Source organism: Micropterus salmoides, unplaced genomic scaffold (genome assembly GCF_014851395.1).
Source record: "Micropterus salmoides isolate LMB-PRFRI ecotype aquatic unplaced genomic scaffold, ASM1485139v1 Ms_hic_scaffold_8, whole genome shotgun sequence".
Taxonomy (NCBI): domain Eukaryota; kingdom Metazoa; phylum Chordata; class Actinopteri; order Centrarchiformes; family Centrarchidae; genus Micropterus; species Micropterus salmoides.
Window position 1 is genome coordinate 4,793,028 of NW_024044570.1, and position 12,976 is coordinate 4,806,003.

At 41.1% G+C, this 12,976-nt stretch overlaps 1 protein-coding gene across 1 annotated transcript in view; it reads right to left on the reverse strand.

Moving 5' to 3' along the window:
- The window catches only part of cadps2 (Ca++-dependent secretion activator 2), a 244,423-nt gene that overhangs the window by 6,069 nt on the left and 225,378 nt on the right, over positions 1 to 12,976 (reverse strand). The window contains 1 exon segment of the mRNA XM_038705806.1: positions 4,962 to 5,069. Within this exon segment, the coding sequence (XP_038561734.1) occupies positions 4,962 to 5,069 (108 nt within the window).

Sequence of the window (12,976 nt, forward strand, 5' to 3'; positions counted from 1 at the left end):
ATTTATTATTAAGTTGTGTAGCCTTGACTTAAAGGGGTCTTTAATTTAGACTTTTTTCAATGAAATTCTTGAGAACTTATAATGTTGTACAACAAAGAACTTAGAAATTATTACTTTTATAGGTCAGGTGTTTATATTGTCCTGTCAGGTGTTGCCTGAACCACCTAGATACCTTCAAAACTTGCTTTGATGGCGAGCTACCCATGAATCCTTGAAACCTGGATCTTCTTCTCTCCTTCCCACTTAGAAGCATTGTACGGTGGAGACAACTAAAAGAAGTGAAAAGGCCTATTTTGAAATTTAGTTCTTTTTTGTTAAATTAAAGCAATACAATATCTTATTTAAAGCATACATGAGTATCTTTGTCTGTGGTATTCTTAAACATTCACAGCTTTAAATTCGAATTTAGCTAGTGCCACTTGCTACATAAGGCTCTGTATAATTTTCTAGTGTGGAGAACATGACCTCAGACCACCGGAGCACATTCTTTACACACAAAATAAAAGCAGCTTCATTCATCCTCCTGAAAGCATCATCAAGCTGTTTTTAAAGCTGTTTCACACTGATAAGAACTGTAATTATCTTCCAATTTAACAGACAAAAACAGTCCAAAGGTTATTTCATGTACTTGACAAAAGGCAAAACATGTCCGTGATCATTCGGCAGTCATGCAAATATTTGATTCTGTCTATTGTGGGAGCGACCTCTGACCTCCCCTTACAGTGGCTCCTTGTAATTATGTCAAAGTACAATAATGCAGTTTTTCACCAAGTTTAAGTAGGTAAGTGTCAACTGAATGCAAGAAAATGTATGCTAACTTACAAATGGGGATTCAAATTTAATCACAGGTCCTGATTGTCCAGAGAATTGTTGCTCGTAGCACACGGTAGACAAAATGGCTACTTCTCTGGAGAGTTGATGTGCATCGACACTGGGGAAAAAGGACAGTGGTGTATCCTGACATTTTGATGCACCTCAAGATGCCACATTCGCCTTGTATTATTCGTGCAAAATTTCTCTAGGTAGCAACAAATGTGAGTGGAGAGTGGCTGTGTGTGTTTCAGTTCACAGTTTTAACACACTTAAACACTGCTGAATGACATGCATTATTCTGACTGTTGAGGACTCAGGAGGACAGTTTTAACCATAGTGTTGGTTTTTCCTCATCATCCTCCATCATTTCCTCTTCCTCTCACCTTCCACACTAAATATATTTAGGCTGGAATTCGAGTTGTATGCTAATATGCTCACTGACTATCGCCTCATGCTCCGAGTTAACAGATGCTCAAGGATGTTGAAATTACTGGATGATATTTGCTGCCCTTGTGATGATTTCTTCTGATTTCCTTCTTTCTCCTCCTCCCTTCCTTCACCCGCTCTGTGAAACACTGTTATTTGAGTCTCTGGGAGGTGAGTTCCCTCAGAGCGGCTAATCAGCTGTCTGACGGTCGCCTAGCGAGCAGCTTTAACTGTCGCGTAAATTGAGTACGAAGACGTTCCTTAATTGAGCTGATTAGAGGACGAGAGTGAAAACAGATGGAGAGAATATGTGGGGGAAGGAGGGTGGGCTGCACAGCACTGCATTAGTCCTGTCAGAAGCAAAATCTACATGATGAAAGGAGGGAGGTTCCCTCAATGTGTCACAGTAATGATGTAATTTAAACATTTGACACATATTCTCGTTTTGGCACAATTTTAAAAAAGAAATTGTTCAAATGATTTTAACAATCCTGTCCTAAAATCTCATTTTCTTAAATAAAAAATAAAAGCGAGATAAGATTATTTATTCTTGTGTTTTCATTTTTCCTTCATATAAGTATTTTGTCATTAAATCTTATTGTGGCTCGAGGTTTCGTCGTTGAGCTCCTAAAATTTGGTTTTCTCTAAAGGAGAATGAAATTATTTGTGTTTTCTTCACATGCATTTTCTTAATTCTATTTCTAAAATATTCCTAAATGTAAACAAAACCGCAACAGACAAAGTGGCATAATCCTAAACATTTCTTGTTTAAAAAAAAAAAAAAAGAAGTAATTCTTAAAGGCTGATTCTGAGATTAAATGACTTCTTGTTAAGAGATGCCCATTGCTTTTCTTTTTTTCTTTTAAAGCATGCAGGTTTGTCCTTGTCAGCTGCTTCATCAAGGTGATTTAGCTCCTAATGTGAAGAGGATGGAGCTGTGTGTGTGTGTGTGTGTGTGTGTGTGTGTGTGGGCATTTATTACACTCCTTATCCACACAAAGACGTTCCCCGGTGAGTACTTGTAGACAAATAGACGGACAGGCACATGTGAGCATGCACACGCTGAACAAAAATGATGAACGTGTTTGCAGCTGATGCCTCACATCTTCGCTCGCTTTAACACACACTTTCTTCTTCTTTTTATCTGTCGGTGTCGACAAACCTTCTGTTAAAAAAAAAAGGCGCCTTAAATGAATTTGACTCTGACTCGCTCAGACGCACGTAAATAAGACAATTGTATACCCATAATGCTCCTGGCAGGAGGCCTGATGCTGCTGTATGAACACAGGGTTTACTGTTTGTGTGTAACACAGTATGTTTGTGTGTGATACATGTTGAAGGGCTGAGCGGACACACTTTGAGGCCCCGCCATCACCTCCTCCTTGGCGCATGACTGGGCGCTTCTGAGCTCCATTAGACTCATTTTCCTCACCGCCACCCCCCCACACACACATACACACGTTACACACACACACACAGATCGGCAGAGCGCAGCTCGAGCCTCAGCCAATACGCCGAACCCTCAGAGGAGGCGGCGGGTGGCAGAAATCCATCGCTCGGCTTCGTGCTGCTAATGTGTACGAAGGTCTGAGCTGCCATGTCTGCAGCGTTGACTCACGGTGGCGAGCTGAGGCGTGTTTGGCAACTCAGCGCTAAAATATTCTTATAAATCTGAATCCTGGAGGGGGGTAGTCGGTGAAGAAAACGGAGAGCGTGGGATGGGTAGATGGATAGGTGGAGGTGTTTGCATCTCCTGCAGAGCGAACCGACAGCTTTCTGTCTTTCCTAAGTGATAAACAGGTCAACAGAAGCAGTCGGTGTTTTCAGCCTCAAAGCGACCTGCTGCTGCTCTGAAACTGGAGAATCAAACCTCATACCAACAGTATAAACACCTGACTGTGAGCTCAATTTGTATAGATTTTTATTAGCTGAGTGTGCTTTCATATAGGCATTTACTGTGTATCTTAAGAAAAGATCAGATACAATAAAACCCTATAGTCCAATTTCCATATTAAGTGTATTTCCAACCATTTTCAATTTGAGCGTACGTTTTTATGATTACTGTATGTGTCTAACACATTCCCTCTCCCACAGTTTTGTGCTTTCTCGTCTCTCTCTCTCTCTCCTTCTGTCGCTTTCTGCAGGTATTTCTGCCTCCGGAACTAGGGAGTCTGGATCTGTGGTTGCAAGCCATGCACCATATAAGGAAAATCTGCAATGTGCGATAACATTGTTCAATATTAAGAGAACGATATTTTTAAAAATTATATATATATGTTTACAAAAGCAAATTTACTATATAAACTCAACCAAAGTGTCAATATAATAGATCACATTCCTGACATGAAAATACTGAGTGAGGTTTACAAAGAATAAAGAATAACGTCAGTCAGTATCAATCTCCTGTCCGTCTTCTCCTCCTTTTAATCCTGTGATTCAGTACCTGCAGGTAACATTACCGCTGGTAGAGAGGGGAACGTCTGGTTTATCTCAGCCAGCAAATAAGTTTACAACAATGTGCCAAATTATGAGGTACGTGACAAACTAAGCTGAACAGTTTGACTACAGACAGCTTTCGTTTTAGCTAGTTTTTAGCAATTCGCTATTAGCAGAGCTAGCGCGCTGTGCTTGTGTAAAACAATTAAATAAAAATAAAAATTAATTAATAATAATTAACAAAATAAATATTTCTTGAAGTTATCTTCACTCCACCTGGTTCACTTCACTGTCTCCACCGCGGCCTCTCTGCTCTGCTTCATATTTATATTATTCCACTACCATTCTATTATTTTACATCTCTTTGTGGAACTTGCATTGTGCTCCACTGTGCTCTCTTTCCTCCGGCTCTCTCAGGGAGGTTTTGTCTGATGTGGCCGTGAACGCAGCTCGTAGGTGAACTTGCCAGGAGAATCGATTGTTGACCATTATGGTGTTTTTATGTTCTCAAACTCAGATCCACTCAGAGAATGGCCGGCTGACGGGAGGGACGTCACAACGATGTGTTGCTTTTTTGTCACAAAAAGCCCGGTTGTAAAGATTTCATAAGCAGGTCATGGCTTATGTGTCGTGTCATATTCTTACACTCTTGTTATGTATTTTTCATCTAAGGCTCACTGTGTCTACTTTTCTATGGACTGAGTTTAATATGTCTGAGACTTTCCATTTCTTATTTCAGACATGGCTTGCATTTTCTTGATCTACTTCTTGCTTTTCATGCCTCAGCAGCCAGCTGCAAGCCAGGTGAGGCAGCAGTGGCACCAAAAACGTGTCAAGTAGCGTCAACTGTACAACCTCATCTGACTGCCTACTCTTCGCCACACTACCTCAGGAGCCTCGCCAGATGCTTGCAAAAAGGCCATTATCAATGCTAATTTTCATATGCAAGGATATGCGACTCATTGCTGTTGTTTAAGGAGAAGATTTTCAGGACAATTAGAGAACTGGAAGCTTCCACTGAAGAGAGAAAACATAGCAGCAGATGAAAACATCTGATTTGAGACCGTAACCTACTTCAAATTAATGCATGAAACAAACATAGAAGCTATATTTTTTTTTATAATGTCTTCCATATTCTTTCAGTCACTTTCAGGTTCAACTGGTGTGTTTTTATAGACATCATCTCACTGTGTCCATCTCATCTACAGTGATTTCTTTAATACCCTATTTGAGAATTAGCTTGATAGAAATGACTGACTCAACTACAAAAATAAACCAGCACTCACATCAAACACCTTCTCGACGTATAGCTCGTCGTTGACGCGGTCTCGCAGGATGTCCTGGTTCTGCCGTACGAAGGTTATGTAGGTGTCGGCCAGATCCATCCCTGGTTTCTGCAGGAGAGAGGACACGGACACAGGCCTGATATATATATGATATGATAAATATACCAGATATGAAGGACGATGTCAGACAGTCACAGCAAGCAGTTTGTTGAGCCTGGTGTTGAAAATGAGAACATGGCTGGAATTCATGGTGCACATTTTACTTCATCCATGCTGTTCATAAACTAATACTCCACTACAGCAGGAAGCCAATCAGCAGAGAGCCTGCTGGCTGCACATGAAGACCTCTGCACACATACAGAACTTTTTAGTTCTGTATAGTTACAGTTTTTATTATAGTGAGATGAAACAGAACCCCAAATAATAATGTCAACAGGAAAAAACAAACAACAATGCATAGAAAGCTGAAGTCCTCCCATTAGCTTGGGCCTCTGTTCCACAAAGTTCTACAACTCTACACAGTCTCTCACTCTCAGGGTTTCTTTCATCCGTCTGCCATCTGCTATTCAAATTGTACTAATCTCCTGCTGTCTATATGTTGTGAATTAATTAACTACGTCTATACTGATGGATGAAGGCCCCCAATTTCACTGTGGGCACATAGAGCTACGTTGATTGTAGCAACAATGACATTTTCTTCCTTTATACATGGAGCCTACTTTAAAACTGTTTTTGTAAATGTCTCATGTTCCTCAGCATAGTGAAGAAGCGTTTGTCCTCCTGCTGCCGACGGGAAAGCGACGACAAGACAGATGCTTCAGCAAAACATTACACAGCGCTAAAGTCTCAATTCTGATGTGACTCTAAACTAATGAGACCATTAACTCTTTCAATGTACAATTTTCTTACTATATCTTAAAGAAATTTTTAGAAAAAATTGTGTTGCAACACACCATGGTCAGAATCAGTAGGAAAACCAGAAAACCTTAGCCATAAAGTTGCTCAGCCTGCGACACGACAAGAAAACACGCAAGTAATTTTGTTTCTGTTGAGAATTTTACTGTCATAAGTATTTGAAGGTCAATAAAGCAGATGCTCAGTGTGTTTTTGTAAAGTCTGTCCAGTTTGTTATGTTTTGCACACAGTATTGATCAAATTCTAAAAAGAACAAAACATGACTTCAGGGTCTTACTTTGGCTCTAGTGAACTGCAATAACAATTTTATCTCATTTTGTTTTGTTTCTTATTTACTTCTGCAGTTCAAGTTCATGTTTATGACCAATCCTTGTTCTAATTTTCATTTCAGCTGAAAAGAACCATTTCTCTAACAAGAATGTAAATTCTTTTGATGTCTGGTGTGTGTCTCAGTGGGGAATGTTTTTCTGAATCATTCCTTCACACTACAAATGACCATCAAAATGATTTTGTTCCTACAATTTACTCAATTGTTGTGCTGAATTCACATTTCCATCCCCTTAAATTCCTTAATTTATTCCCTCACATGAGTTGCGCTTTCACCTTCGCTGCACCAGTCGCCTCCACACTCTTGGACAATTTGGATTTACTAAAGTTTAATTTTGTTGCTGGAATGAGATATGTAGATGTACATCCTTTAGGTTTTAGCAACACAATGTTGAGATAATGTTGACATCCGTTAAACATTTAATGCTAAAAAGGATTGTTCTACCCAGTGCTTGAATTGGAATAAAAAGAAGCAAGTAATCTGAAACAGAATGTCTGAAAGAGTCCTAAAGCGTGCGTTTTTTCACTTGTACGATTCATCGCGTCTTCCAGCTCTCTATGACGGACTCTAGTAGCGCTGTAAATTACAGGTTGCAAATTACAAAATATGAATATTCAGCTCAGAATCAATAATGTCAGACGCCTAGCAGGCTCTGTAAATGTTTCAAGTGTGTTTTCGTTAAGGATAACACTGGTTTACACTCAACACAGGGAAGTGTTCAGCAACACCTGCAGCTTCCTGCAGGTGAAAAAAATAAAAATAATAATCTACTGTGTAGGGAGTAACAAGAGGCTGCTGGAGCTGTTACACTGGAGGAAACAATAACTGCTGTGGAAGCAGCAGTCTGTTCGCCGTGGAGAGGCCAGAGGCAAGAGAAGTGGGTAAAACACTGTTCATTCACACTCCCTGTTGTCAAGGGAGATTACAACTGTAATGCTTATTGTAATTGCTTTGACATCTTTCACACCCGTTTTCTCTGAGCCGGCATGCGTCCGCCCCGAGGGGGTTGTTGTTCTGCTACAGCGCTGCTGAGCATGGCACGTCAGGTCCCCCGTGGAAAAACAAGGAAATGGAGCCTCAAGAAACCCAGAAACCTTTTGGCTTCACTTAAAGGCAAAAGGAAGGTTAGAGATTTGGGATTGTAACCTTTTGCTTATCAAATGCAACACAGGAGAAACACAAAATGTCACATGGTAAAAAAAAAATAAAAGGATCTTGACAGTCAACGCCATCACCTAATGTCAGCTCCGTCACAAACCGCATCAGGTGCCTAAATTTGGGTTTGTGATCTGACAAGCAAAGAACCAGCTACGTAGTTCACACACAGCTGATCTCTATACCTTTTCACCACGACAGATGTGACATCTTGTGATGTAGATGACTGATGGACAGTCTGCGCTTCTTACACCTCATCTTTGTAACATAGGTGCAAATAAATAAATCTGAACTGTTATCTAAGCATAAAGCTCAAATTTTACTTTTCACTTTCCCATAGTTGTGAATGTCTACTTGACATAAATATAGTCATTTGCCAATGTCTGCAACAGTCCATGCAGTTGGTGCATACTTCCATCTGTGAAAATGTCCACCCACACAAACACCCAGTGTGGTAGAGCTGAAATAATGAGTCGTGTCACCAATTAATTGACAGGCAGAAAATTAATCGGCAACGATTTTGATCAATTAATTGTCATTTTTCAAGTGAAAACCAATCTGTGGTTGCATCTTCTCCAATGTGAGGCGTTCCCGCTTTCCCGTTTCCGCACTCATAGTAACATATACTGTAACAGAAAATAGTGTACTCTCTCTGATAGTTGTAAGTAAAATGTTTTCTGATAAAAAAAAACTGTCACAGCAGATGTTTCAGATGCCTCGAACAGCGAGTGACAGACTGATATCAGTCAGAGATGCTGTGATTCACACAGACCGCAGGACAGATAGCAGGGGTTAAGGGGGGTCAGCATATGTGTGTGTGTGTGTAGGAAGAGTAGGGGTGGTATGAGCGTCATGTTCAACCAGAAAGAGGAGGGTCAGACCAGTGACTGACAGGCCTGTCAGTCTCACCATAATCCTCTGGAGTGAGTGGAGAGATGAGAGTCTGGCAGATCGAGGATCATTGTTGAATGACGATTAGAAATGTTGACTGAATGAACCATGTGTGTCTTACTGGGTGTGTTAGAGTACTTGTCTCTGATCTGTTCCAGCAGACACGTCCAGGTCATGTCAATGTTTTTGCAGCTACATTTCAAAACTGTATAAGCATGTCAGAAGATTTCCATCTAGACTCAAACAACAGAAATGACGTCTGTAGCGGGATGTTGATCTCACATCAAGATCGTCAACATCATTACTGAGTGACGAGTCTGGAAAATCTGAGAGACCGGTGTTATTTTTTTTTGACAAAAAGACTTGAGTCTATTCCTCTGGATACCCGTTTGCTGATTCAGGAGTGCTCTTAATCAAACAATCCACCAGTGGAACAAGCCCATGTGACCTACTGGCCACAACTCCAAGCAAGCCTTTCCAATGACAGCATTGTGATTGTAGTGATTGAGCAGGCTACACATGCACATAGGACTACCGCTACACCAGGGATGTCATCGTCCATCCTGATGTTTCATTGTAGACATCGTCTGGTGAAAATTTTATAGACATCTCTCAACCCTGCAATGGAGGCTTTAAACATGCACCACTGATTCTGTTCCCCGACTTTATCAACATGTTTCCAACTTTGCTGATGAAATTCCTCTGGGAATATAAGACCTCGTAGGACCTGGATTTACTCGATTTGTCCACCAGCCTCACCAAGCACCATATTCAACTCATCACCAGCTGGTGGTCAGTCGACATATAGCTGCAGGTATGATAATACAAATCAATTATCTTTGGTTTAATTTGCTTTGGAACCAGGTAAACGTACGAACACCTCCAGGACCCCACCCGAGAGTCCAAAAGATTGGCATTAATGCTACATTCTCATTTTCAGGGGGAAACTATCACTGCAGAGCTCTGTCAGAGGCTAGTGATTATCTTCTTTCAATAAGTTTGGTTCCAAAACTGGAACCGTGTATAGGGGTTACAGATATATAGAGCTCCTTTCGATCAGCACGCACAGACCCCCGCATCAGGTAACCTGCTTCGGTATTTGGTGGGCCCACATGGCATGTTACAGTGCTGTAATGTATGCTGCCTTGGACTATAATTCCTGACCCTCTTTGTATTCAAGCTACCAAGGCATAAAAATAGATGGCTGCTGTTTGTTTGGCTGAGCCTTTGGCTGAGGCTGCTTTTACTGCTTTGGGCCACTTAGTTCTAATAAAGGTGAAATCTTAATGCTTCCAGTTTGCTTTCAACTTTGTGGCAACATTTTGTGCTCTGACCTCAACACCACCTAACACCTTCAGGTTGACCAGATCTTATCAACCAACATCAGCGTTAGCCCTGGCTAGCAGCACAGTGCCTCAGAGGTTAGTACAGTATCCTCACAGAGCAGAGTTCGAATCCCAGCTGTGGCAGATCCTTTCTTGTGGAGTTTGCACGTTTTCCCGACGAGGAGGCTACAACCCATGGGCTCTGGCGTTGGCCGCAAGTACACCTCTTAAGGTGTAGGGGAGTGAGGTTTACTCACTGCACCGCCGCGCTGGCTTCCGTCACACTCGCCCCCCTAAACCTCACTCCCATCCGGGTCACGGCAGCAATGTAACCGGCTGCTCCCGCGAAACGCACCGCACGGTCCTTACTTTAACCGGCGACTTTGGCCATTGGAGGTGGACACGCCGACAAGGAGGCTGAAACCCATGGGCTCTGCAGTCGGTCGCCAGTGCGTCTCTTATGGTGTCGAGGAGTGAGGTTTACTCGCTGCACCGCCTCGCTGGCTTCCATCACACATTTGCGTGGATTTCCTCAAGTGTATGTGTACTAGGGTAATCTGGGCGCTGCTCCTTATACTTAGGGTTGGTCAAATTTGATTAGACGTTGTACTGTATGTGATTGTGTTGTGACAATAAACTTGACTTGATTCACTAAAGCTCTTGTGGCTGAATGGGAGCAAATCCCTGCGGCCAGGTTCCAAAAGGTAGTCAGGTGGAGAGAATGAAACCAGAAGAGTGGAGGCTGTTAGAAAAGCACATTCTTGAATCACATGTTCATCACATATGGGGATAATGTTCAGGTGTCATTATACTTCCGTCATACAGTGTACTGAAGACAAGTACAGTGTGGCTGGACGGCCCAAAACAGGGTAAGTAAGAGCAACTTTTAAAAATATATCTGTGCAAGTGCGGACAGGGTCAAAGCGAGAGAAAAATCAGTACCACAACGTTCAAGACTGAGTGTGTGTGTGTGTGTCACTGGCAACATATTACTGCCCTTGTTGTCACTTGAGACATCAATTCCATCCCCTTAAGGCTTAGTCTCAATCATTTACCTCTCCTTTCTCTCGTTCTGACGAGGTGACAAAGCAGCATGACAGATCAGACACGCCGGCACAGTTCCAGCCACTGAGATTAAGACTTTAACACAAGAGAAAAGAAAGACGGAAAGAAAAAAAAAAACCCACATACAAGCAGCTCAGTGCTCTTGTCACGCTCTGCCCTCTGTCTGTTTTGTCTCCTTCACCGTTTCTTCACTTGTAGCCAAACACCAGTAATCCCCTCCGCGCCGGGATAATGGCCGCCTGGTTGCTCGTCAACATTTGACAACAACAAAAAAAAAAAAAATGAGAGTGTAAAATTAAACGATGTTCCTGTTCGGATACAGACAGGGAGGGGATTGGGGGGGAGGGAGGAGGAGAGGCTCGTTGATAATAAGCGGTTAGTGGGGGAGGAGGAGGAGGAAGGGGAAGAGGGAAGTGAAATGCCAGATAATTACACACTGCTACCAGTCTTGTTTTCTGCCCTATATTCATTTCATTTATACCAGGTGCATGTTGTGTGTGTACAAATATGTGCATTTGCATGTCAGTTTAAAATATCTGTGCTGATGATGCTAAAATACAGAGGAGAAAATATCAATTCTCTGTCCTGTCCACTGTAACTGTTGATGCAGCAATAAAGACGTGACAGCTGCAACCAATGATGGATCAGCAGTCCAAAGTGATTGTTCATATCGCTTCTTTTTGTCCAACTTACAGTCTAAATAGACACTAAAATTTATAATCATATCAAATTAAGAAAAGCAGCAGATCGTCACGTTTGAGAAACAAGGACCAGATAATGTTTGGTATATTTAGCCGATTGATTGAGCGATTATGAAAATGTTCATTTGTTAATTTACTGTTTATTAATTCATGGATGAGTATTAATTAATCATTTTAAATCTTCAAAAATATACTGTAGGCAGGATTTTACTTAGCAGTCTTTAAAAATACCCAGACAGACTTAAACCAGGGACACTGTAATTACACGGTCAACGTCTCCAACCCTCAGACCTCCAAAACCCCTCTGACAAAAGTCAGCTAATACATTTTATTTAAATATTTCTGAGTGCTTTGGTCTCCAGAAACATTTGGAGCGGCCCTGCAGGACTGTGTCGTGTTCAAGATGGTATGGAGCCAGTGATGATGATTGCTGTCTCACTGTTTGTGTTCCTGCTTTGCTAGTGTACATATGTTTGATATGAGCATATGTGGCTGGCTGTCACTGGTATCTTGGCCGTACAAGCGAGGACACGTCAGACCTGCTGAACATGTGTGAGCCAGTTTGAGAAACAAACTGAATGACTCTTTTACTTTAAAACACTTCACTACAAAAAGTTTAAATTAGGTAAGTAAATAAAGTAATACAGTAACATTACTATTTGATTCAGGATTGTCTGGGATAAATTCAAATAGGCCCAATGGAACTCTTATAGGGAGCCACTGTTTAATTCAAGGAGCCAATAAACAATATTGTGAAAACTGCACTCCATGTGTGAGCTTAAAATGAATTGACATTAAACAAATTAGATATTCAGCATAATGAATGTAATTTTTAGTTAATCGACAGAAATGTGAATCTTAAATATAAAGAAAAAGAATCTGAGTAAAACCATATTTGTATCAGTGTGAATCTGTCAATCAGCTTATATTTATGATTATGGTCATAATAGCGATAACAGCTAGGCCTACAAACTAGGATACTCAATCATCATTGTATTAAAAATGTGGCTGACATTTAGAGCTGGTGATAAAAGTTATAATCTAAATCAGTGGTTCTCAAAGTGGGTCCGGGGACCCCCAGGGGTCCTTGAGGGATATATGACTATTTCAGTCATGGGTTGCAAACACTTTCTGCAATAAAACATAAAAAAGAAAAAAATGGGAGTCAGATTGGAGATCCTAGGTCAAAATCTTATCTGTTGTTTACGATCTAGCTACACTGTACGGAGTTGGATAATAATGTGCACGTTAACGCTCATTTGTTTATCGACGCACTGACTCGCTCTGTTGGTCTTTATCAACACAAAAATAACGTAAATATCAAAACAGTGTATATGTTGACGGCTGTCCGTCGCTGAGGGTACGTACATCAGCCTGTGACGCATGTTTACCAACAGTTTCATTTTCTAGTTTAGCTGACTCACTAAATAAATGTACATGACTAAAGCTTATAAAATAAAGATAATGAATAATGTGACTCTGGTCTTGATACAACCTGGAAAAGAGAGGTTGCAGTGAAGGACTTTTTATGGTTCATTATTCCAGCGGCATGCTCTGGATCAAACTTTAGTACTAAGTGTGCAAAGTAAAATTAATAGTTTATCAAACTTAAGTTTACTTTCATAGTCAGGTAAA